At 40.7% G+C, this 26,339-nt stretch overlaps 1 protein-coding gene across 6 annotated transcripts in view; it reads left to right on the top strand.

Moving 5' to 3' along the window:
* Positions 1–26,339, top strand: part of GRIP1 (glutamate receptor interacting protein 1) — a 341,605-nt gene that overhangs the window by 201,481 nt on the left and 113,785 nt on the right. For all 6 annotated transcript variants that reach the window (XM_076332384.1, XM_076332382.1, XM_076332386.1 and 3 more), the window contains exon 2: positions 22,762–22,842. In XM_076332384.1, the coding sequence (XP_076188499.1) occupies positions 22,762–22,842 (81 nt within the window). The remainder of the gene's footprint in view (positions 1–22,761; positions 22,843–26,339) is intronic.

Here is a 26,339-nt window from a genome sequence, read left to right as displayed (position 1 = left end):
ATTTCAGTTAAATTTGTTTTGAAAATCTTTGATTTTTGTGCTAGATAAATATTCATTTGTTCTCTCTAGCCATTCTCCTTTTTGTTATTACTTTTATCATGCTATTATCATCCCGACTGAACTATTTCTTGCAAGGTTGGCTCCCCTTCTGCTGAGTTGGAGGGCATCCGGGTTATCAGCCTTTTTCCTTAAGAAGATGGGCGATAGTCCTGCACAACCAAACCCTTCTGCATTTGAGGGTTACTAACACGTCTGTTCGCTGGGTTAATCTTGGACCAGAGGGAAGCCTAATAATGTTTCAAGATCAATGGTGATTTGGGAGGATGTGCAATAGGGAACAGATGTTGCATTTGGATATTCGCCCCAGTGCTTCCCTGTGCTGGCTGACATTTCCAGTATATCCGAGTTGGGCCCACACCAGCTGGCTTTTATCCAGATGCCAGACATTTGTCTAAGTAGGGGATGGAACTGCTGGGCATCTATGAGAGGTGACATATCTCGTCACACCAGAGGCGCCGGAGCCCAGTCCTCGCCAGGTGTGCCTACGGCTTCCTGTGGGAGCGGTGCTGGGAGGAAGCAGCCGGGTGTGGACACCCTGTCTTTGCCCATTGCCCTGTAGACCTCAACAGCCTCAATGATTTCATCCTAGTCAAAGGCACAAATCTGCATGAACTCCAAACTTGTGAATATCTAGAAAAATCAGAGGTCAAATAGTGCTCAAAATGGCTGACCACTGCATTTTGGACTCGCTGTACCCAGAATGGGCAGGCTGGAGCGTAGCTGTTATTTCACAAGATTCGGTTTACACGAAACGCATTTGCTTCTGTAGCACAATGTTTTTCATGAAAGCAATAAGCACTCCTATGGAGGTCTGCATTGCTTGTGAGTGGATGGTAATTTCCAGCTGCAGTGAGTTTTTACTGAAATTCCCTGATTGCTATAAATTCTGCAGCTGCACTGTTGCCCATGAGTGGTTTGTCTACTCCCTTAAAGAGGACCCCCACCAAAAAAAGTCCTAAGTCTGCCAGGCTTTCCTGTCAAGCAAATGCCATCAAACAATGCATTTCTGTTTTCAATTTCAAGAATATCTGCATTTTGTGGCTGAAGGAGGTGTGCCGTTGAACCGTTGTGTCCATTGGCCTGCTGTAGGCAGGGGCAGTATGGCTGAGCAGGGTGGGGACGAAGGGAAAGGTGGCTTAGTACAGGGCTCTAAGAGAGATACAGCCCTCAGGTGGAAGAGGGTTACACACTGGTGTAACAGAAACAGAGGAAGGGGGAACCATAAAAACAGAAATTGCTGCCTGTGAATGCCATTGACTGTGTAATACACCGGCGGGACAGCTCAGGGGCTCTGCTCGCTCTGAGCTTGCAAGGGCCCAATTGCAGTGGGAGGCACAGCGTGCACTACAGGGTATGGAGCCATCCAGCTTAGTGCAAAATAAGCTGTATCTCTTCACGGTCATGCTACTTCCTCTTGGATCTGAGTTAACGTTGGCTCTGGCAACCTCTGTGCACTCAGAAACTGACTTTAGCACAGGCTGGAGCATACAGCTCAAAAGAACATTGTGGCGATTTAATTTCTTTTTGCTTCAGAGAAGGCAATCTGAATGACTTAATTGTTTTCATTAAAAAAGTGATACACCCTTTATACCAGTCCTTGCCTGCTGTATTCTGTAATAGGCCTTCCTTGCTTTAATTGTGAAGATCTGATGCTCCCTGAGGCTGAAGGATCGGTACAGCCTTTGGGAACATGCGTGTTGGCAATCCTCCTGTCAGGCTGAGGAGTAAGTCTAGAGAGTGGCCACCTCCCTGGCAAGGGCAAAGATGGACGTCCCCAAGCCCTGTGGCTGGAGGACCGAGGAGGTGACCTGTGTCTGTACAGTATGCTATTTGAAACCTTATAGCACATGAAAAGACTGAATCTGCAGTTACAGTGCTCGGGGTTAGGGAGTTGGGGTTTAAGTTGTGGAGACTGCTGTGCAGGTGAACAGAGAAGAGGAAGACGAAAAAAGCGGGAAGAGACTGTTACAGTGTGAGTAGCTGTAGACTTTCTGGTTTTGTTTCATTTGGGGTTTTTTGTTATTATTACTCTGAATAAACATCATACCTCTTTTTCAATTAACCATGGAAACATTTAGTTGGATTCCACAGCCAAAGCAAGTGGAAGCTTTAAACTTAATAGCTTTGAAAACAGCCAATAGAGGAATTAGCAGATTTGACTCCAATGCCACAAGTCATCTTCTAGGACCTTCCCTTCTGCATTTTACCCCAGGACGAGGACAGAGCCTGGCTTTGGATGATCTGAGGAGCAAATGCTTCCTGTCTGAAGATAATGCAATCACGTTTCTTCTCTTTTTTCTGCCTCCCAAACTCTTGGTCCCATGTCAAGGGGACCTTGGCTCAGGTCCTCCCCCAAGTACAGAGCCGATGAGCAGCACAAAGCATAGTGCTCGCCATGATGTTCACAGCCTCTCCTAGCAGGGCTCCTTCACTGAATAGCTGAGAGGGTTCACGGTACGTAGTTTTGCCGTCAAAGGTAAACACTGCTATCTGCCAAATTTCTAAATTCATAGCCGGCTTGCACACTGGCATACACACCAGTTCACTGGGTCTGTGTTCAGGCTAGACTCTTGTGTGTTGCTTGCTAGGAAGGCTGTGGTAGATGAAAAGGAGAGAAGTACAACAGACATAGCTGGTCCAATTAAAGAAAGATCTAACAATACAGATCTATGAATACAATCTTGTTGAAAGTTACTTTGCAGCGAGTTACTAAAATTAGATTTTATGACTTTGTTGGTCTAGTGTGAATAGTGGTCAGCATGGTTAGCTGGGGACCTGCATTCAAAAGCCAACCCAGGGAATGGGGGCAGTCTCCCTCCCTCCTTTATGCTCTCCTTCCTGGGGTGAGGTGGTAGCTAGATGCCAAAGATGAAGGCAGGCTAATGAGGATTATATTTGAAGAGACCAGGGGAAAGTCAGACATACAGTTATCTCTGGTAGCTTTAGCAGGAAAGTTTTAAAATATCTTTTTTTTCCCTAAAAATATTCTTAGCAGTAGAAATCATCTGCTTCAGATTGTCAACTTGCCCCTGCAGCCTTGAAAATTTCTGCCTGTTTTAGTGAATGTTTCAGATAGCTCTAATAGAAAATGTGCCTGCTGTGTGGCTGGGGAGGGTGATGTCGCCTGCCATGGGGGGAAAAAACAGTGCTTCTGGGTGGCAGTTACAATTCTAGTCCCAGTAAGCCATAAGCTTGATCTCTTGCATGGGCTTATGTGCTGCACACATTAAAAAGAATATAATCTCCAAATAGCGTCAAATGCAGCACTCCAGATGAAACACGGGTCACTAAGTAGCTGTACTTTGTTCTGCATGGGGTCTTCTCTTTCAATGTAGTTCAAGACCTCTCTCCTGTTTGAAGCCCTTCTGGGAGGACACATGTAATTGCCTGCAGGATCATTTCTCCTTCTCGCTGACTGTTCCCAGCAGCCATGTCTGACAATGGGGAAATGCTCTGTGACAAGCGGAGCCGGGCCAATGCCAGCCATCAGGCTGTGGTGAATTGAACCTAGATTAACTGAACTTGTTCCTGCAGGAGCTGGAAATGATCATAGGCCGCACTTCATGAAGATCTCCACGTAAGATTTAATTTCTCCAGAGTAGCTTTCCCTTGATAAGTTCTTGATAAACTCAAATTACTTGATAAATAGTTGATAAACTCAAAAAATATATTTTACAGAAATCAAACTATTTTCCTTGCACAATGTTGTTGAAGAAAGAAAAGAAGAGAATAATGGTTGTTTTGTAAAACCTTAGTGACAGGTCAGATGATACGCTGTTGTGGGGACATTTCTGAGGCCAGCTAAAGCAAAGATGTATTTTACCCAGGGACTTTATTGCTTCATTTTTAAGTGTAGTGTCTCATAACTGGAATTAACTGTGTAGTCCTTTCCCAGGGAAAAATGTGGATTTGACCTGTGAGCATAGCTCTATAGACTTTTTTATTATTTAAATGCTTTGGTTTCATGCTTATCTGGCTTTTATACCAATATTGATACCACAATTTATTTCCTGATTTTAGCCAGTTCATATAGAATGTTTTAAAAAAGCCAAACCCACAAATCTTACTGTTCACTGAGTAGCTACTGTGAATGTTTTCTCTTTATGTATAATCTCAGTGAATTTAGACTCTAATGTTAAAGGTGATCTTTAGCAAAATCCCGTAGCTAGAACTTGAGAGAAGCAGCTGTTATATTTAAAATTAGCACATAAAGTGTCATTAAAATAATGATCGAGGTTCACAGAGTTGCATTCTAAGTGCTAATCATCCTATCTTGTGGATGGGTTGACTGCTGTGCCTTACTCCATAGTGCTTCATGGGTTTGGATGATTGGCCTAAATTAATCGGTAAAAGGCTGGAGGTGGTAGAAATAGAAGCAGAGATATGGGTAATGTGTCACATCTGCCAAATATCTGCCTGCTGAACCCATCAGCTAAATTAAAATTTCTTTTTCCATCCTTGATCTTTGCCAGTGTCTCTGTTAGGTGTAAAGTATTATACTCTGCGGGGTGTCCTGAGGATTTTCAGTGTACTGACTTGAACTGGCAGGGGAAGAAAAAACTACAATGGACTGGGGATATTATAAGTCGTATGGGGAGCTAGAACACTACCAGAGTTGGGTGGTTTTTTGGCAAGCTAAAATAGCAACATGAAGAAATGATGACTGACTAACATTGTCCAGTGGAGCTGTAATTATAATTATAATCCATGATGGCTCTTCTTTGTTCATTTAGCCAAGATTTCATAAAAGGACTCAGTCAGTCAAATCAGCACCCATACCTTTACAAATGTGCACTATTCTTTATCATTTATCTGCTCACAAATTCATTGTTTTCCATAGTACACTAGAAAAGGCTAAAATTCATGTGAGACTGGAGATTAATTGCAAAGAATGCGTAAATGGTTAGGAAGTCTTTAAATGTTAGAGTCAATTAGAGCAGAGAAGGGAAATTAAGGAAATAAAGTTGGGGTTTTTTTAAATGGAAAGCCACTATAATGGTGGTATTTGTCAGAGCTCACTGTCTATATGCACGAACGGATCACCACCTTTTCTCTTTCAGGACTTTGATGCACTTTAATAGACCTCAGTCTGTTTTAAAGTGTGTATGAGCACACATCAGATAAAATCTTCGAAGAAAGGGGTGGTAGCTCACACGTGTGAGAATTTCAAAACAGATTGTGTGTTTATACCAAAATGCTGGATGATCTTTCACAGCCTTTCTATATCAAAGTGCTGTTATTCTGAAATTGGTATTGTTTTGTATCATAAATCTCTATGTTGGGGCTATTTATTTTTATGAGCTTTATGAGAATAAATGTCACAGTATTCTTTTTAAAATAGACTAAAATGATGAATGCATGACTTTCAGTATCCATTTTTGGATTCTTACATAGAAATTGTGTCAGACTTGCGCATAGCCATGCTCACTGCAATTTGCCAGTGTATTCAGTGGGAACCCACTACAATAGTGGCCTGTTTTGTCATAGCTGCATTTAGGAGCTTAATATTAAGTTCCAGGTTTTAGAAATGTGTTTAGAAATGACACACAATCCACCACATTGTGATGGATTTTTGCATACTTACATTACAAAACATGGTATTATTACATTATCATTACATTATAAAACATGATATGACATAGCCCCACAGAAAAATGTATTCATGGTGAGTACATCTTGATTCTCACAATGCACTTGGAGAGCAAAAAGCCATGTATGTGCCTGAATATCTGCAAAACCAGGGCATGTAATCCCACTTCAGGAAAGCAGCCCCAGTCAGGAGAGCACCCAACTTGTGTTTCAATCTAAAGCATCCTGCTAACTTTAAAATCCCGCTGCCTTTTTGCTGGTCTTTAATAGTCACAAATGATCCCTTAATTTGACATACTTTTCAGAGCAAGGGCTTGAAGAAAAATATTGCTTTTGCAATTGGTGTAGAAGCCAATCTGACTGGACTGAAGATGTTATCCTGGCAATGTCAATGAATAGAATAATCCTTTTGTGTTTAACTTACTTGTTTTAACTTCTGATTTACTTTGAATAAATCTATTAGTAAAGGATAATGGGAACATTTTATTCTTCATCATCATTTTTATTGAAAAGAACATCATGAAATAACTTACATTGTTTGCATGAAACACATGTATATGGATCTTGGCATGAACTTGGGGAATAGACATTGTTTGATCTCTGTAGTAATTTTATTCAACTTTTAATTAACTTTTTACATGCAAGTCTCAATAGACTTATATTTTATAGTGGAAGTGATGGGAGCAATCCTGAGGCTAATCCAGTCCCTGAAAAAATCATACTAGAAAGGAAAAATTGTACTGAATAGTTGTGGTTAAAGAACTGATTTCTGTGCCAAGACTTTATGTTCACTTTGTTTTGTCTTTGGGTTGTCATTGACACTTTTATATTTTTATTCCATCCATATAATGCTAGCAGTAACACTGTCATTGTTATCTCTGCTTCTCTTCTAAGTGGAATATTAACGAAAGTATCGGAACCAAAAATTCCTGCATGATTGAAAAAGTATTAAGAGTTTTGTTTCCTGAACTTCGTACCTTGTTTTCAGTTCCCACTCAGTTTCTTTGAGCTGGTGATGGTGATAGAAAATATATACAGCTCTCGCTAGTTCCCTGATTCATTTGCTTCTCCCAGGGAGGAGCATTAGCCCAGAAGCAGAGGAGACGGCTCAGGAAGGGAAAGCAGCAAAGTATTAATTCCCGCTGTGATACTGATGTCTTGGTGTCTCATATCAAATCAGCTTCTCCAGTGTTTTCTAATTTGGCCTTTTGCTATAAGGAGTAGAAACTCAAAGCTGAGGTCTTCTGCATGATTTTAAATCCGGCTGCTTCAGTTCTACTGTGTAATTAGCAAAGGAAATACAGCTTGTTAGAGGAGCTTGGGAGGGGATTGAGAAGGAGTTGAGAAGTGGGATTAGTCTCTTCCCATTCATCCCTCCATACAGTTCCTTCCTTTCTTTTCCCTCTGCAACCTGATTTAGTTTTGTTTTCCTCTTCTCTCCCTCTTCCTTATCTGACACACAGCATCCTACACATTGCATATATTTATTTTGTTATGTTTTCTGTCAGACCTCATCTCCTTTTTTACTCCTTCTATTCCACATATGCTGTTAAAATGTAATGCCCCTATGAAGGGGAGGAGTGTGGACGCAAGGAAGCAGGCAGAATGGATGCTGCTGTGAAACATGCAAAAGCACATCTCTCTCATTTAGCATCCCTCGCCTCTAGTCTGACCTTATACAGGATTATGAGACGTGGGAGCTGCTTTCACAGAGCTGTTCAGTGGAAGCCTCTTTTGACGGAAAGAGCAACATTTTTATGATAAGCTTTGAGACAATATGGGTTCAGAAAGCCCAGGGTCAGTACCACCAGCTCAGCTGCCCTACATCTCCCTCAAGGACAAGTCTGCTTGGGTTTATACTTTGCATGGAAATGGCAGGTGCCTGGCAACTTTGAACACCCATAAACCTCGTAGACAATGAGCTTATTATTATTTATTCTCTGAAGGCAAGAAGACAGGAATAGTAATGGAATTTTTGTGGAGGATAGGAGGCAAGAGGGAAGTGTTAGCAAGATGTTTTATAAGCCTCACAAAGAATAATTTAAGCGAGTCCTATATTATGTGTAGTGAAAGGCAGTTCTTTCTGCTGGAAGATCTCTTCTGGTGTGTTTTAATGTGTTTATTTTTTAAAGTGACTGATGGGAACCCAGGTTATTTTTAAAATAAATCTGCCTAGACCTTTAACTTATAGTAAGCAGTCTCTCTTTCCCCTCCACCAAGCAAGACTTTTGGACTAAACGGGTTCTATTTATTTATTTATTGATTGATTGATTGCAAATCCTGCAAGGACTTCTCGGGTCCCCAGGAGGTCCTCCTTCTATTCAGTGCTCGTGCAGCACATTCACCAGTGATTCTTGTTATCAGCCTTTGCTTTCTGCTCTCTTCCATCCACTGCACCCTGCCCTACTGATGTTTCCATCCCCCTACATGCTCATGCGCTCCCATAGTAGAAGCAAGGCTCCCCTCCTCCAGGGGACTGCACCTCCTCCCCATGCTCTCTTCTCAAAGGATGCACCAGGGAAGCTGAAAGCACATTGAACAGGGACTGTCCATCGGAGGAGTTAACAATACTTGTTCTGCAGTCAGTGGTTGCTGCCCTAACTCCTGTTACAAAATGTTTTTCGAAATATTTACATTTCTAGCCAGCCAAAACCAATGCATATCTTCGAGCCTTTATAAGACCTGGAAGGCAGAATGTGTTTGCTCTAGAGTGCAGAAACTTGCTTTTTTCAGGCTCTTGGGGCAGCCAACTGTGCCTGTTAGTCTTAATGGCTTCATTCTTTGTTTAGGTGTTGCACACCTTGATAGATATGTTCCATAACTAGATTGCAGTACAGAGTAAAGGTGTCTTTTTTTCTTAGGGACCTTTCAAGAGATGTGGCACAATAGCCTGTGATCTTTCAGGGCTCGACAGACAACAGGTTAAAAGTCACTGCCTTAACCAGCAATTCTTATGGGTCTCAGTGGCTTGCTTTGCTGTTCTTGCAGTCTTAAGGAGTGTGTTCAATTCTTTGACTCTGCAGCAAAGTGCTTGTTTCGTGCAATATGGAAATCGTGGCTTGGAATCATTGGCATTTTTTTAAAATACCAGTTATTTCTTGAAATACCTTAAAGATCAGGCTTCTACTGTCATCTATCAGACATCTTGTCCTGGTTATTGATATAGGTCCTGTCCTCTGTGTTTTATTGTCGATTTAGTCAATAAAATTCCAGCTGCACCTGCAGCTGTATCTTCTGGTTGATAGGGGTGGTGATGCTGGCTATACAGATGCTTCCTGACATGGTTAATAAGATATTGCTGTCTTCTGGATTTCAAAGCTACAGCAAGTAGTTGAAAGCATTTTGCTCTGTTCTTGCTTAGGAATTGCAGTTTTAATATTTTCTGTCATTTCTTATCTTGAATGTTTCTCCCTACCTTCCAATGGCAGTTTACATTAATGTGTACTGTATTCTGCACCAAGCTCTCAGATAATGAAGAATGCAGCGTCTTTGTGAAACAATGGTGAGGCCTATTTGGCTTAACTTGTTTTTTTCAGGAGCTTACTACAGATGTATTTCATTGGCTGCATAGTGTGCAGACGTTAATCTATTTAGCACTTGCTTGGGTCTGAAGTCTTATACGCTGTGTCTTATTAATTGCCTATGTTCTATTCTGGCATCTAAAATCAGCTTGGTTTCCCTCAGTCCTTCATTATAAAAACCTGGATAGAGCACAGACTGGCCGTGATAGAGTGATCTGGACTCTGGCGTTCATCATGCTGTTGGTCTGCCAAAACTGGGGCTTGCTTGACCTTCAGAATGTGGCAAGTCCGGACGGTTTGTTTGAGCTTCTGCCTTTAAACGCCGTGTTTCTGCTGATACTGTGTCAGGTTGGTTCAAGCTATTTTTAATGTGTGAGATTTTCTTTTATTTTTAATTGCTTTCTGCTGCCTGTTTTGAAATTATTTTATGAATCGAATAAACCCATCATTAAAATTAAGCACATGTGCATGCACGCACGCACGCACACACACAGTATTATGATGGATCTGAAAGTGCTGGCCATACACTGGTAATACAGAGAAAGATTTAATCATTACATCGCCATTGCTGTAGTGTTTGGATAAAAAGTTTAAGTAGAGTTTTCACACTGTGAAAAAACGAAATCTGTGTTTATTCTTCCTGCAGTTGTGGTAGGCGATAGGTTGATGCTGTCGTCGTTTGTAGGAGCTTCAGAGCCAAAGATGTTGTAAATGTGCAGTTGTGAATTCCTAAAGGAGAAGGAGTCCTGGTTAAAAAGCTTGGGGGATTGGTGCATGGAAAGGGGGGGAAGGTGCCTGCCTTCTTGAAGGTTATGGGGGTATAATTTTTCATGTATGTCACACATCCATCTGTATCTGTTTCTTTATTGTATTTTCCATAGGATTACAAAAAGCTGACTCAGACATGGATAAGTTGCATGTAGGCAAAGATGTGGGCAAGCAGTTCTAATAATTACCATTTTACAGAATTTGAGAAATACTGCAGACAATGAACTGCTTGCCCTAAATAAGCTTTGAGATTAAATAGGACTCAGGAGGCAGTGGCAAATAAAGAGTATTTGACAGGTTAAAAGGCTTGCCGTAAAGAACTGGATGCATGGGTAGATGCTGTCTGGAGCACAGAAGGTGGCCTAGGCTTTATGTAAGCTTTAAGTAAAACAAATATGTATATATTGTTTTGTCAACTTGACATCTCTTTTGTTCCTATGCTTTGTTTCCACTCCTAAAAGCACACAGCACTTTATTTCAAAAGACTCTTACTCTGCACTGTGTTCAAACTTGTCACAGCTTCCAAAAACAGTGAAGTTTTGCTGACAACTGAACTTAGTCAAAGTTATTGCACAGTCTTTGTGGATATTTAGAGTGAACTCTTCCAGGGTAGGGGCTGAAAGTAGGAGAGTATTTCACAAGGGCACGAGGAAGGTGACAGGTTTATAGCCTGACTCCTGAAAGAAGTGCATTCTGCAAGATCAGTTTTTCACTAAGCTTGAGCCTTGCCAGTTTGGACTAATGTGTGTCATTTGGACTATAAATAAGTGGGGCAATCCCACCGATGTGCTAATATAAATACGCTGGTACTGGTATAATGTTTATGCAGCTCCTAGTGGCAGTGTTAGAATTGTTTTATGAATCAAATAAAGCTTGTTAGTGGGATTAAAAAGGATAGCTATAATGCTGTAAATTTATACAACATATTACTAAGATGTAAAAGTATGCTTTGCTCTTAATGTTGTCCATACCGGAGTTAAACTTGTGCAAATTTTTGGTTTAAAAAAATAATTTCACTCTTCACCAAATGGATATCCCACTGCAAAGTCAGAGTGTACACCATGCTTCAGTGACAAGATCAGCCTATCTTTGTGGTAAGTCATGCCCACTAAGAACTGGTAGGATCCCAGCCTAAAGCAGCAAGCACCATAAACCATGTGATTTCTGGAATGAACAGTACATGAGAGACATTTTTTTTGTAAGATCTTCTGAAGAGGGGAAGAATGTTATTAGGAGTAATGGAATGACAGTTAAAGCAAGGAAAGAAAATTGTAGACTGATGGAGGGAACTATTTTCCAGCGTGAGATCTGATGCATCCTGTGGAGCAGTCTCCAAAGGCAAGCGATGGAGATGTCATCGCTAGAGATGTCATCACTTACAGACACAAGTAGGCTGAAAAATACATTATATAATTTACTACAAATAGCATTAGTACGGCACTGGAATGGAGGTAAGATAAATAACCTCATGAAAAAATTACCATTCCTAACGTCTTGTCTTTGAACGTAGTGTTGTGACTTTGATTATTCTTATTTTTCCAGAAGCAAACTAAACTCCTGTTTTCTAAACAGTTTAACATATTTTACTTACTTTTTATGCAACTTGAGTGATGGTCTCACTGTCGCAGCTATTACCTCTGTCTTTGCCTTCCCACAGCACACGCACAACTAGCTTCTGCTTTCCCTGGCATGCAGTAGAGAAGTTCCTAGTTGACATCCTCTCTTCCCCAGTCTCTGTCAACTGCGATGACAGCAGCCTGGGCAGATGTTCCTGCCCTGCTTTGCATTATGGTCTGGACACGTAAAAAAGGTGGAAGGTGTCTTCCCCACGGGTACTCCTAGAAGATCATTATCCATATATATAATGATGGGAAGGGGGAATATAGAATTTTATTTCCCCCAATGGAAAAATCAGAAAGCTTTAAAAAAGCCTAACAGCAGTTTTAAACATCACTTCTACTTTTTAAGTTTCAAGTAGTCAGACTACAGGGAAAATCTCTGCCACGGTTGGGCTAAGAAAGCACAGGAACAGTTTTGATGCACAAGAAAGTTGCTGTTAACATCTGCTGGTACAGTGGAGGTGCCATGCAGGATATGCACAGCTCAAATAAGCAGTATATATTTCTCCTGTTGCATTTTATCCACAAATGTAATAGCAGATCTTACCACACGTCATCTTTTGTTAATATACAGTGAAATGCTGCCCGCCAGGAAGCTGATTGCCTTTTGTCCCAAGGATGCACAGTGGTGGGCAGCCATGGCAGTCAGGAGTAAGGTGGCTTAGCTTGAAGGCATCATCCAGGAGCCCTGGGATATGGCTTGGCCCCTTTTCCGCTGATCAGCTATCGCTGTCTTCCCAGCCCAGCCAAATCCCATCTGGAAGGGGTAGCTGAATCAAAGGTAGAGAATAAAAGGTAACATTAAGGTCATTGATGTATTTTTAAAGTAAATACCTATTCATAAAAGTGTTTTTCCATGAGGTGTGGCATTAATGCCATCTGGTTTTCTGGCCGTTGGCTGCTGCCTTGGCTCAGGTTTTGCTCCTTTGCTCAGCTCCCTTCTCCAGGAGCCTTGTTGGAACTTTTATCATCTTCTTGACGTGGATGTTTCTGTGTCAAGTTTGGCTCAAATATTCTTGAGGGATGCTGATTTAGCATTTACCAATGTTAAACAATGTAATTGAATCTTTTAATTATTAGAACTTCATAAAGAAAACAGGTTTTTTTTTTTCCCCAAAAAAGCTTATATATGGCCCCCTCACACAATGCCAGCATGCAGCGGTACTTCAGAGCGATGTGATGTTCCTAAATACACATGCAGGGAGGACAACAAAACCTTCCTACGGACCAAGATGCAACTCCTAACAAACGATGGGTGTTCAGAACAAAAAGTGTACCTTGAATATCTGGAAATGTTTCCTGTCAGTGAGATCTGTGTCACTTAGGAATTTCCCTTTAAGTGAAAAGGTTTATAGCCCCATCCTCTAGAATAAGGTTGTCTGCAGAAGTTTTATGTACAGAAAAATCCCAAACTGTCTCATAGAGGAAAATAGTTTACATCTTCAGTTTCTTTGAGCTTTTTCACTTTCCCAGCTTCTTCAGTTTCTATCTGCTCTGGTTAATCTTCACCTATTTCACTTATGTGATGCCTGTATTATTTCCAGAAACAATAAACAGAAGCTCAAGACAACAGAGTGAAACTCACTTTGAATCCTAAAATTATGTAATGAGTCAGTAGTGATTGTGGTCTGTGGCATTCGAGTTTAATCTCTTAACAAATGCTTGATGCTGTATAAACAAAAAGACATATTTATCAGTTTTGAAGTAGTTTGTGGTTGGGGTATTATTTAAATAGGATTACTTCTTTACTAGATAATGCACTGAAGTGAATTTCACCATATGCTAATATCTCTCGAGACATGTTTTCAGCTTTCTGCAGATCCTGCATGTTTTAGATGGTCTTGGAAAGTTCTGAATTTTCCTGAGCAAAATAGCTTTGGGAGGAGATCCGCGTACTTAGCCGTTTAGGAAGCCAAGCATTTCTATTCAGGTGCCTAGGCACAGGCTTAGGAAATTAACTTTGGACAAGCAAACTTGGAGGATATTCAGATCATTTTTCAAATGGTCAAGCTCGCTGAGGTATTGTAAATATCAATAGGAAATGGATTCACGGTTATGCATAATTACAGTACCCTACTTCTCTTGCTTCTAGATTAAAACTGAGCTGCTACTGTAATAAGTAACCATATAATTCAGAAAAAGGAGAATTAAATTTACATAAAGTGTAATAAAATTGAATAAATTTTCACTTTAGAGAGACAACACAGTTATTCATTGGGTGCTATAACTGTTAAAATTAAGTTTCTAAGAAAACCGGAGGACACGTCTGCTAAATGTGGGAAAGAAAATTACCAGAGGAGCTATTCTAACTTTTCCTTCTCATAATTTTTCCGTGTCTCACACACCAACAAATGTTATTTATGGAAGCATTTGAAACCCTATGTTTTCTTAATAAAGACTACTGGAGAGCACTGAGCACAGAGTTTGATAAGAAGGGATTAAGATTTAATACATTCATATTTGTCCTACTTGGAGCCTAGTTCATTAATGACTGTTTTACATGCAGCTCTCAGGAAATCTTAGATATTTCTAAGCACTACTTTGAAGAGCAGCATTGCCATTTCAAAAACGAAGTCTCATTGGAAGTGATTGAAGCCATAGCTCTAAAAGGAACTCCAAAAATTGTTATTCCTCTGCTTCAGTAGGAGAAATTAATGCATTCTCTCATGGTTGGAGCTCCCATAACAAGTCTGAAAGGGTTAGCGTATGGGCAAAGCAAATTGTTGACATTTTGTTGTTTCATGAGGCATATACATTCAAAATCTGTACATTATCTGCTGAAAGAACTTAGCTAATTTTGTCTCTTTTTTCAACTGTTTATAGTCCATTATGCCCTGACACAGCTGTGGTGACATTGTGTTAACCATGAATGTTCCAGGATATTAATTTTTCTCCAGAATTTTGCATTATTTAAAAGCAAATCTTTTAAAAACATCCTCCTTTCCCAGGAAAAATACATTCCCTGAGATATTTTTTCATTATTGTTGTCAATAACAGTTACTAAGGATAAAAGATACACCAGGCTAAAAACATTTGTGCCAAATCGCCCGTCAACAGCCAAAGTAAAATTCCCACTATTCACTGCTTCCCAGCAAATTTCAATGTGGTTTATCAATTGTATTCAATAATTCAATTGTAGAACTTACCAGAGTTTTAGAACTTCCAGTTACCTTTATAAGCTTCAGTTATTTTTTTAAAAAAAAAGGTCTGGGTAGTAGTATTCTTGCTATGATTCATTTACAGCTGTTATAGCTGTTATGGATTCAGTTAAGTTGTGTTGGTATCTATTGATTGTGACTGCTACTGGTTACATTGATCAGGGTATTGCATAAATATTCAGAGTTTGTCAGTTCTCATTGAGAATTATTTGGTTGTTAAGTTCAGGGGAAAGATTTGTCCACTGTCTTTAACAGAAGTCCTCTCAGCTGGAAGCCGTAGGGCAGTGTGATAACAAAGCTTCAGCTCCCTTCTCAGTATTTTTTTCCCTTCCCGTTGCTGTAGATCAACCTGAAAATTACATTTTCCAGAATTTGTAACAGTTCAGAGGAAATGTTTATGCATTTTTACCAGAAACAAAGAACTGGAATTGAGGAGATGAGCTTATGTGGGATCAGGGGCATTTTTCTGGAGTGGTCCTGATGACTTTGTGGTGGCTGGGCTACTTACAGGGGTACACAGGGGATCTTGAGTTCAGATTCCCTCTTCTGCCTGTTCTGGTGCAGGGCTTGGTATTGATTGTAGAGGAGATAGCTTTAATCTTTTTTACTTTGTATGACATACCTAAAACATTCATCAGAGCGAGCAAGCAAGACTGAGTGATTGTGTAGCTGGGAGTTTGGGTGCTCATCTAGGAATGTGTCATGGCTTAACCCCAGTCGGCAACTAAGCCCCACACAGCTGCTCGCTCACTCCCCGCCCCGGTGGGATGGGGGAGAGAATCAGAAGAGCAAAAGTAAGAAAACTCATGGATTGAGATAAGAACAGTTTAATACTTGAAATAATAATAATAATAATAATAATAATAATAATAATAATAATAATAATAATAATTGCAATGGAAAGTAAAACAAGAAGAGAGAGAGAAACAAAAACAGGGGGGCAGGGGGGAGAAGTGATGCAACTGCCCAACAACTGACACCCAGTCAGTCCCCGAGCAGCGATCGCTGCTCCCTGGCCAACTCCCCCCAGCTTATATACTGAGCATGACGTCATATGGTATGGAATATCCCTTTGGCCAGTTTGAGTCAGCTGTCCTGGCTGTGCCCCCTCCCAGCTTCTTGTGCACCTCCTTGCTGGCAGAGTATGGGAAGCTGAAAAGTCCTGGACTTCATATAAACACTGCTTAGCCACAACTGAAACATCAGTGTGTTATCACATTATTCTCATGCTAAATCCAAAACACAGCACTATGCCAGCTACTAGGAAGAAAATTAACTCTATCCCAGCCGAAACCAGGACAGTATCCTCCCCTTATTCTATACCATCTACGTCATGCGCAGGTCCCACACTTTCCAATACATTTTATTTAATCATCACCACTTTTCCTGTCTTTTAATATATACACACAGATATCATTCCCTTAGTTTATGGGCCATCCCTCTGAAATGTCTGTTGGGTTCATTTAGTCCATGATTTTGGGTTCCATCTGTCATAATCATCTTTTAGGGCAGGAGAGATGGTGTGGTGTTAGATTGTTGCATGCTAAAGTCAGTTCTGGTTCCATCAGCACTGCACTTTGCTCAGTTTCATCAAAGTTCATTCTTCATTAATCTGGACATATAATATTACATAGCAACTAACATCATACAGTTCAAATCATTGGGTATTCTCACCCAAAATTAAATCCCCTTGAGGTACACATCGGACTTCCCCATCCTCCCGCATCACCCACCAAGTGCACCCAGGTCCTTTAGCAAAAGCAATCCCACGGATGGGTTTGCCTTTGCCCGAGGCAGGAATAACCCAGACTGTCTTCCCCAGCATATTTTTTATGTGCACTGCAGGGGCTTTATCCCCATCTACAGTACGTAAAAGTTTTGACTGGGGGAGGCAGTGGCAGCTGCCGAGTTGTTCAGTAGCTGTTCCCAGTGGTGTGGGAAGAGGCTTCCCCTTCATATCTGACAGGACGCAGTTGTGCGTAATCGTCTTCTGGGGCCATCTGGTGCTGCACAGGATCTGGACATGTTTACTGGGTTCAGTAGTTATCTCCTGGACGTGCGGCAGCAGCAGTGAAGGAAACATCCTCTAACCAGTTGTGAAGACTTGAAGGAGGGAGTGCTCTTAGGCTTTACCACATCTGTAAACAACATCCTTGTGTCAATAGCTTTCACAGCCACCTCGAGAGACATGCAAATGGTTCAGCGACCATAAACTGCCCAATATGTTGAATTCCTGGCCTTGACTGTTGAGGAAATATCTTTAGGCTTTCCTTTTATTCCCTCTTATGTGTCCCCAGCTGGTATCCTTCAAAGGATATTAAACTGAATACAGCAAATGTCTAAAGATTTCATATGGTCATTTTGCTAGCACAGTACCAAGCACTTTATATATCTATACACATTGTCCAGTGTATAATTTTTATAGGGTTATATTACTGTTGGTTTGTTACAGTGTACAGAGCCCTTAGTCTTGGACGGGGCCCCCCCGTATAGTGAGAGTAACACAGAATGATATAAATGGGTCACAGCATGGTCCCTAACTCAGAGAAAGAATGAATCATTCAGTTACAGACAGGATAGAGATGCCAGTGGGTTAAAAATAGGCAGGAAAGTGTAAAAAGCTGTTTATCTGCCTCAGAGTCAATAGCTAAAGGCAATAAGCGTACAGTAATACCTGTAAGTAGTAGGACTACTTGTCTGTCCACTTGATCATTATCTTTGCAGTCTTTAATTAGAAGAATTGTGTGCAGAGCTTTGAAAGGATGATATGTGAGCTACCCTTACCGGTATTTGGGGCTGTTCCATCAGGACAAGTAAAAGGACAAAACAGGAAGATAATTTTGCTTTGCTGGTTGAGAATCTCATCAGTCTGCAAGGCATCGCCTCCGAGATTATCACTGTGTTCTGCCAGGAAGGAGGTGAATTAACACAGGGGGCATCTTGTTCACTATTGCACATTTACAACTGCAAGAAACATGCAAAGTATGAATTTTGGGGGGAAATGACCCCCACCTGTTACAGCATAAGAGGGTTGGTTTCCTGTAGTCACTGAGTGAAGAGAGCTGCTGGTATAGCAGTCACTTTTATATGACCTGCTGACTTGCTAGATATCATTTACCCTGGCTTGTCTAATCTCTTAGCTAGAGGAAATTAGGGCGGGGGGCGAAGCCAGTGATGTAATGAATGCAGCTCCAAGAGTGTATCTGCATAGCTAAGCTAGTCCCACTGTAGTGAACGTGGCCACCTGCAGTGCGATTCCTCTAGAAGCGGGCAGGAGCTGGTGCACCGAGCCGGCAGGGTTTGCAGCTGCCTGTCTGCATGTTCCCGGTGAAGGCGTTTCTGTGCTCAGGGGCGATGCGGTTTGGCCTGTGAATTCTTCATGGACTGTGACTCATTCCCTGCTGATGATATATTAGTATTAGGGGTGTAGCTACATGAGATTTATGCTTCTGAATCTAGCCTGTCTCTCCCCCTGCTTTGTATGTGTGGCTTCTTAAATACGTCGCAGCTTTACCAAATTTTGAGTTATTGTCTCCCATTGCGGGGGAATGCTTCATACCCTTTTGCTCCTTTGCTTTTTCAGGGTGTTGGCTTGCTGGGTTGGGTTTCATCTCCAAGAAGTCTGTCTGTGCTGTAGAGGGGGAAGCTGGTAATACAAAACACCCAGACAAATCCCTCTAGGCACTGCTATCATAAGATATTTTTGCATGTTTTAAGACCCTCCCTGCTAACTATAGGGTGGATGGGGACATCAATAAATTATAATTTGATACTAAATTCTTGTGGCCACACATACAACTTTGCTAATACATACAAACAGATTTTTCCCTTTTTTGACAGCATGAATGGTGTCTGACATTTCAGGGCTATTAGGGCTTCCTTGTCTTTTCAGTTGTTTTGTTCTTCAGGATGGCATCTATTTCTGCATCTGTCTGCTTTTTATATTACTTTCCTGTCTCAAATAAGCATCTCAATAAGGCTGTTAGCATTCTTTCTCCAGTTGGTTATATTTGTTTTCCTTTGCTTCTGGGAATCCTTTACACTGATTTCTAGTTATGTTGCAGTGTGATTTTACTGTTAGATGAGCATTGAAAGAGAGTTCCTTCCTGTCCTGAGAACAGCTTCCCAATCCACCGATGATACAGTTGTTCATTGTTCTTTCCCAATAATAATTGGGCATATTTTGCATTAGCAGGTGTTCAAAAGTTTATGAAGCAACTTTTTGGGCCTCTTTTTTTGCTGTGAAGGTCTGTAGACAGATTAAGAAGTGTAACACAATTACATGCCTACAGTACCTAACCCATATAAATATCTGATAAGTTTTCAATGTGTAATATGCTTAAGTTAAAATACTAGCTTACTCATGTATGCCGTCTCAGTTACCTTTCATATCTGCCAGTTGTTATGTAGAAAATACTAGACTTTTTGCTCAGGCACCCTCGTAAGTAATTTGAACGTGCACTCCCCTCCCCGCATTGGTGCTGTTAACCAGAAAGATTTGCAGGCTTGTCCTTTATGCTGAACTCAGGATAACTGCAGGTACTCCCAGTGCAGTGCCATATTGGGAAAATCCTATTCCAGCATGAGATTGTAGCCAATTTACTCATTTGCTCAGTAACAAAGATTCAATGAAAAAGGTCTGGTTGTGAAAATTCTTCTTTCCTTTTTGCCCTCTCTCCAATCTGATGAAAATAACTCGTTTGTAATAAGTCTGTGTAGGATAGGACTGTTTTGTTCTGTAAATTGATAGATTTTTTCATAGGTAAGGCATACATTCAAATAGGGCCCAAAAGTCATCACCATCCATCAGTTCCTGAGAAATTGTATTATGTTTCCTGCACACTTTTTAATAGAAAAATGTGTGTCTCACACTATCTGCTGTCACATTCAGCACCTGCAAATAAGTAATAATGGATGGGACATGTAAGCCACATGTTATTGATGAGCTCTATTTTTTTGGTATTGATATGAGTTAGCAAGGCTGTTCGGGAGAGCCTTGTCTTGAGTTCGAGCTCAGTGGTGCCTCTTCTATGAAAGAAAATAGATAATCCTGCTTCCTTCAGAAGCTCTAGTTCACTCTTACTTTAATATTTTTCTTTAATGAGGGGATGTATATTCTGCATATGCAATAATATTAGCTTTTCCACTTTCCTCAAATGGAAGACTAAAGCTTTACATGTCTACCTTTTTCTTAAATTGTGTAGCTGGATCTATGTTAATATTTTTTCATGCTCCTGTATTTCCTGTAGCTGACAGCTTTATTTTCTTGGAATTCTGTCCTGGTTTCAGCTGGGATAGAGTTAATTTTCTTCCTAGCAGCTGGTACAGTGCTGTGTTTTGGATTTAGGGTGAGAACAATGTTGATAACACACCGATGTTTTAGTTGTTGCTAGGTAGTGCTTGCACTAGTCAAGGACTTTTCAGCTTCCCATGCTCTACCGACTGAGAAGGCTGGAGGTGCACAAGAAGCTGGGAGGGGGCACAGCCAGGACAGCTGACCCCAACTGCCCAAAGGGATATTCCGTATGATGTGACATCATGCTCGGTATATAAACTGGGGGAAAGCTGGCCGGGGGGGCCGCTGCTCAGGGACTGGCTGGGCATCGGTCAGCAGGTGGTGAGCAATTGCATTGTGTATCACTTATTTTGATGATGATGATGATGATGATGATTATTATTATTATTATTATTATATTTCAATTATTAAACTGTCTTTATCTCAACCCACGAGTTTTCTCACTTTTACTCTTCTGATTCTCTCCCCCATCCCACTGGGGTGGGGGGTGAGCGAGCGGCTGTGTGGTGCTCAGTTGCCGGCTGAGGTTAAACCACGACAAGTTCATAGCAGCATACGGTATAGTCAAGCCTGTTATCTTTCTCCTTGTAACAATGTAGTCCTAAAGTAATTGGAGTTCATTTTACTGTAGAAAAAACAATTGTATTGGCTGTTGAGGTATTTTATCAATATATGTTCTTCATTACTTGCTGCATTTTCATCAAAGTGCGTGTCTATAAAACAATATTTTGCCTTGTTCTTTCTTTTTCTTTTAGTTCATTTAGGTTTTTTGTTCCTGCATCCGCCTAACAGTAGCAGAGTTCATTGCTGAGGTTCTGGTTTTAAAAGCCAACCAGCTCTTCTAGTTGCTTCTTTCTGAGTCCTGGTCTTAAATTAAATTACGCTGACCAAACCCTTATAGAATCATGGAATCATAGAATCATTAAGGTTGGAAAAGACCTCTAAGATCATCAAGTCCAACCGTCAACCCAACACCACCATGCCCACTAAACCATGTCCCTAAGTGCCTCATCTACACGTCTTTTAAATACTTCCAGGGACGGTGACTCAACCACTTCCCTGGGCAGCCTGTTCCGATGTTTAACCACTCTTTCAGTAAAGAAATTTTTCCTCACGTCCAATCTAAACCTCCCCTGGCGCAACTTGAGGCCATTTCCTCTCATCCTATCGCTTGTTACTTGGGAGAAGAGACCGACCCCCACCTCGCTACAACCTCCTTTCAGGTAGTTGTAGAGAGCGATGAGGTCTCCCCTCAGCCTCCTCTTCTCCAGGCTAAACAACCCCAGTTCCCTCAGCCGCTCCTCATAAGACTTGTTCTCCAGACCCCTCACCAGCCTTGTTGCCCTTCTCTGGACACGCTCCAGCACCTCAATGTCCTTCTTGTAGTGAGGGGCCCAAAACTGAACACAGTATTCGAGGTGCCGAGTACAGGGGCACGATCACTTCCCTACTCCTGCTGGCCACACTGTTTCTGATACAGGCCAGGATGCCATTGGCCTTCTTGGCCGCCTGGGCACACTGCCGGCTCATGTTCAGCCGGCTGTCACTTTATCTCACTTGTATAAAAATGGACTGCTGTCTTTGATGCAAGTTTCTAAAGCAGTCTGAGACTTTGCAAGATGTAAATAGTGTAATCAGCAAAGAAGGCTTATAATGTCAAGAGTGTCAGCTGAAAAGAAAAACTGATTCTCCAGAAAATGTTTACATGGTTCTACTTGATCTGAGGATGCTATACCAGATAACGTAGTCTTTAATTCCTTTACTCATTGATCTGTATTTAAGCATGTATTCATGCACATGCTGTAAACGCATCGGTCCTTTGCAACCTGAAGGAAAATATGCAAATCGAAGGATTTGATAATACTTTAAAGTGTTTGAGCACTTGATTAAAGGACAAGCAAGACAGAAGCCTAATTTCTTCCAATTCCTTTCTTTTGATTGAAATAATAAAATGCATAATATTATTTCTTCTCTTTTATTCACATTTCTTTCCTGAGCTTATAGCTTGTCTTTTTTAAAGCTACGATATAGTTGATTTTTTCCCTACCGTCATTCTGCTCTTAAGAGGGGTGTAGAAGTGACTCACTTTCTGCCTAATGCTGCCTTTAATTGATGACTCATCTGCTCATCCCACTGTTAGTAGTCTCTTATGTGCTGAGGTTGATCAGTAGGTGTTCCACGTAGCCTCCTATTTAGATACAGACTGTTACAGTGCCGTTCTTCAGGCATAAATGTGCCTGGCCTATTTGGCAACAGCTTTCTGATGTTTTCCCCAATCAATCGTTATGACAGAAAAAGAACCAGTCACTGACGGATCCCGAAGGAAAAGGAGTGCGTCTTTACAGCCAGAATATTCAAAAGCTTCTGGAAGTCTTTCACTCCTGAATAGGGATGGTACCTCTCTTGCTCGAGTCTTTGACATGTGAAGCTTCTTAAAATGAGAAAAAGGAAATTTCTGTGATTATGTTAAAACTGAAAAGGCCTTTGTATGTCAAGCCTGTCATCAACTAAGCGTTATCTCCAATTTGAGTTTTACCCCATCCTTTTCAGCTCTGCTGTTCAGAGCCTTTGTCATCGAGTCTAAACATGACATTGAGCATTGAGTCAGCATTCAGAAATACCCATCCTCATCTAGCTCACAGCAGCTCTTGTGCTCTGCATTGTTAGTTCACACAGTATTTGGGTTAAAATGACATTGTTTTTAACATTATATTTAACAGTAACTGGAAGTGTTGCTTGTTTCTGTTTAGATGAGAGTCCTTACACAAAGTCTGCAAACCAGGCAAAGCCACCTGATGGAGCACTGTCTGTGAGGAGACAGAGTATTCCAGGTAAGACTTGCTTTGCTTTTTATAACACCTAACTTGTTTGTGAACAGCAAGGTAATACTAATCAAAATTCAGCTAGTTATAAAAAGCAAATGAATTACAGTTGCTACCAAGCAACTTTATAAGGAAGGTTCCATGGGAGCTGTAAGGAGTTCCCGCAGTTAGGTTACTTGGGCTTTTGCTGTGAAGAGCATCCCCGTGTCTCTGTCTTTTGCAACAGATTTCAGACATTGATCACGACAACCTTTTCATCAGAGGCTCGCATATTTTCAGGCCCCGTGAAATCTGTTCTTTGGTACCTGGTTTCGATGGTATAAGCACATTGGCTCATATTTTCCACTGCTGATCGGACAGGCTCAGAAATCTAGCAGAGCAACACTCTGTCAGAGTTCTCATCTTCACGTGATTTTCTGCCACACGTATGCCATCCTTGTCTTTTCTGTCATCCTATCGCACAAAGCTGGACCGCTAGATCAATGGTTAAAATACGTGATCTTCGAACCCGTGTCTCTTAATTACTTCAAACAAGTCTGCAAAATGTGCCTATGAAAAGCCACTTTTGTATGTATTATGCAGCAATCTAAAGGGATTTTCACCTCAAGTAAAATTTGAGAGATCTTTTAATGGAAACAAATGAACACTGACAAAGGTTGTGCACAGGCAGAATAACTGATATTGCCAGTCTCACCTCAAGCACAGTACCCTCTGACTCGTAGGGAAGATGTATTGCAATAGAAATCAGAGACTGTAACGTCATGTCACCGACCTTCTAATGACTAATGTTAATATTCTCTGCACTCCATGGCCTTATTATTGAACAAAGTCACACAACCCACAGGGAGGCTATGGATACAGGGGATAGAGCTCAGACCTTTACCACTGCCAGGCTCAGATCTCATCCCAGTAACTGTAGTGTTTCTGAAGGGCCAAAGTACATGTTTTGTGGATGCTTTGTGTGCATGTTTGTATGCGTGAGAGAGAGATGGATGATTTACTGTTGCTTATAATGAACATTTTTGTCTGTTGAAAACATTCTAGTGATTTAAAGATTGTTATTTTTATGGTAGAATCATGAAGGTCATAACCATTGTGAAATGACACAACTACAGTGTCCAGTGTACAGTTATTGTTGTGAGAAACTCTTTAATTATACAAACACCAACCAGATTTTTTTTCTCTACGTCAATACAAATCAAGATTCATTGTTCTTCAGAGTGAATTAAGACAGGTACCTCTTCAGGTAATGCTTTAGCTCATAAGTCACTAATATGTAACATACTAAGTATCTACTTTTTTTTTTTTTTAAATCTTTTGAATTTTTTCACTGTGAACTTAGTAGTTGTTATTTATGATGTGGTGGTTGTATTTATAAAACACTTATGCTAAGGTCCGAATACAGACTGAAGTTCATGGTTTCACATGACATTTTGAGAACTCCTGATGATTTTCAGTTGTGTTCTTTAAAGAGAAGGTTTGATGAAAGTTGAAGCAATTTTTCTTTAGAGCGTTTGATAAGATTAGGAATTTCAAGTGTTGAATAGTTGCATTGACCAACGACCATTTATTTTGAATTTTTTTTTAAAGTTGCTGTATATTCTGGAGTTTTTGAGAGCATTGCAGATAAATCTTTCTGTGTGCTGTGCATGAGTCACAGTTTGTTCAGAGAAATAATACTGACAAGTGTTTGGTGAGATGTACTCTGTTTCATTTCAGGTGTTCTGAAAAAACTGATCTAAGCTTATGTATGTTCTTCAGCTTTTAACATAGTGAAGACATTTATCTTAACTCATTCTTGCATCTCTTGACCTTAGGAGCCCCAGAAGATAAATGAGATTGAGCTGGTTGGATATTAAAAAAAAATAATTAAAAGTTCTTCATGCCCTGATAAATTCACATTCTAGCACAGTGGATGTTGTGGGTTTGGATACATAAATACCTTTGTAAAACTAAGCACTGTTTTGGGAAGTAAATTGAACATTTAGGAGTTGACTGAAGTGTCTGAAAATAACCCATAAACTTTTGTATCACTTGGACACTGAGAAAATTTCCCCCCACATTTCATATGTAAACTAGCACCTTGTAAATAGCATCCATTCTTGCTTGTCTGTGGGCAGATTAGTCTTGACACAGATGCAGACGCATCCCAGCTAGCCAGCTTGGCTTGGCAGTAAGAGGAGTACTAGTAGTATTAACTAGTAGCATTAACCAGTTTGAGACCAGAAGTAGTACAGCTGCTTTTGCTTGGGGGCAGGATCTGTCTTCTGACAGGATGTAGGTCAGCTCCAAATAGCTTCTGAATTGGAAGGTATGATGCAATGAACCTGGTAAATTCTTGTAGACCTGGACGGACACGTGTCAGCTGGAGTTACTGTCAGTAATCCTTACATGGAGAGCACACACTGCATGGAAAGCATTCCTTTCTATTCCCCCCAGATGGTATGCCTGATAAAACATCACATTCCTGAAAGTGCTGTTTTTTCAAGCTTGAAGCATGGCAGTGCCTTTGACAGTATAGCTGTCTAATCCACTTGATGCTCTGTCATTCCTGAGACACGGACAGCAGATGTCCTATTCCCAAGGAATGCTCTGGCCGTTGAATCAGCCAAAAGAAAACTTGTGGTTTTTAGCAAGGTAAATGATCTTATACTGAGCTTTGCACAGGTTTGAACAGTCTGTGGAAAAAATACTAGTGAAAATATATATCCAGGATGTGTGATGTAAATCTTCCAGTGTCGTGTGGGATCGTGTCATCTCCCTGTGCCTGGTGAAAGTTCCTTCTTGTGACATTTGAATTCACTTTAAAGGATTCCAGTGCTCCTTCCTTTGGCCAGGTATCAAAAAGAGGAGCTTTTGTTGCTGTGAGACCTGAAACTACTACACCAACTATAAACCCCAAGAGGTTGTTTTTATCCTTCCATGTGAAACTGTATTGAAAGTGCAGTATTGATGAGCAAAGACTGAATGCACAGAGAAGTAATATAATTCTATAGAGGTTACATGGTGCTCAGGCTTGGTTTATTTTACAGGAAAAAATGTTGAAATAATCATTTTATAATTAAAGTCAAATGAGCACATACTGTGAAATCAGTGCACTGAGTTTTAATTCCTTTCATCCCCAGAAGCAGGGAATGGATTAAGCAGAACTCTGCTCCAGAATTCTGGAGCAGAACTTCCTCGCTTAAGATGCAGAATGCATTATTCATGTGATGAGACTACATGTCATATTTATCATGTCTTCACATGGCACAAAATCAACAAGTAACAGATCCTTTCAAAGGGATTTACAGAATTGCTGAAATCATAGTTAATTCAAATTATATGCATTAATATAATTGCAGTTTGAAATGTGGACTTAATTTTGCAGGTGCGTAGGTGTTTAGTTATATATACATGATTGTTTGAAACATTATTTAGCTTAGAATTTCTTAACGTAAAATGAGGCTTGAGGTAACGTCAGCATGACAAGCAGCCTGCAAAGTAAGAAACAAACAGGCTTTCTC

This window comes from Aptenodytes patagonicus, chromosome 1 (assembly GCF_965638725.1).
Source record: "Aptenodytes patagonicus chromosome 1, bAptPat1.pri.cur, whole genome shotgun sequence".
Classification (NCBI taxonomy): domain Eukaryota; kingdom Metazoa; phylum Chordata; class Aves; order Sphenisciformes; family Spheniscidae; genus Aptenodytes; species Aptenodytes patagonicus.
The sequence above is the reverse complement of the archived record's forward strand: the minus strand, read 5'-3'. Positions and strand labels throughout refer to the sequence as shown.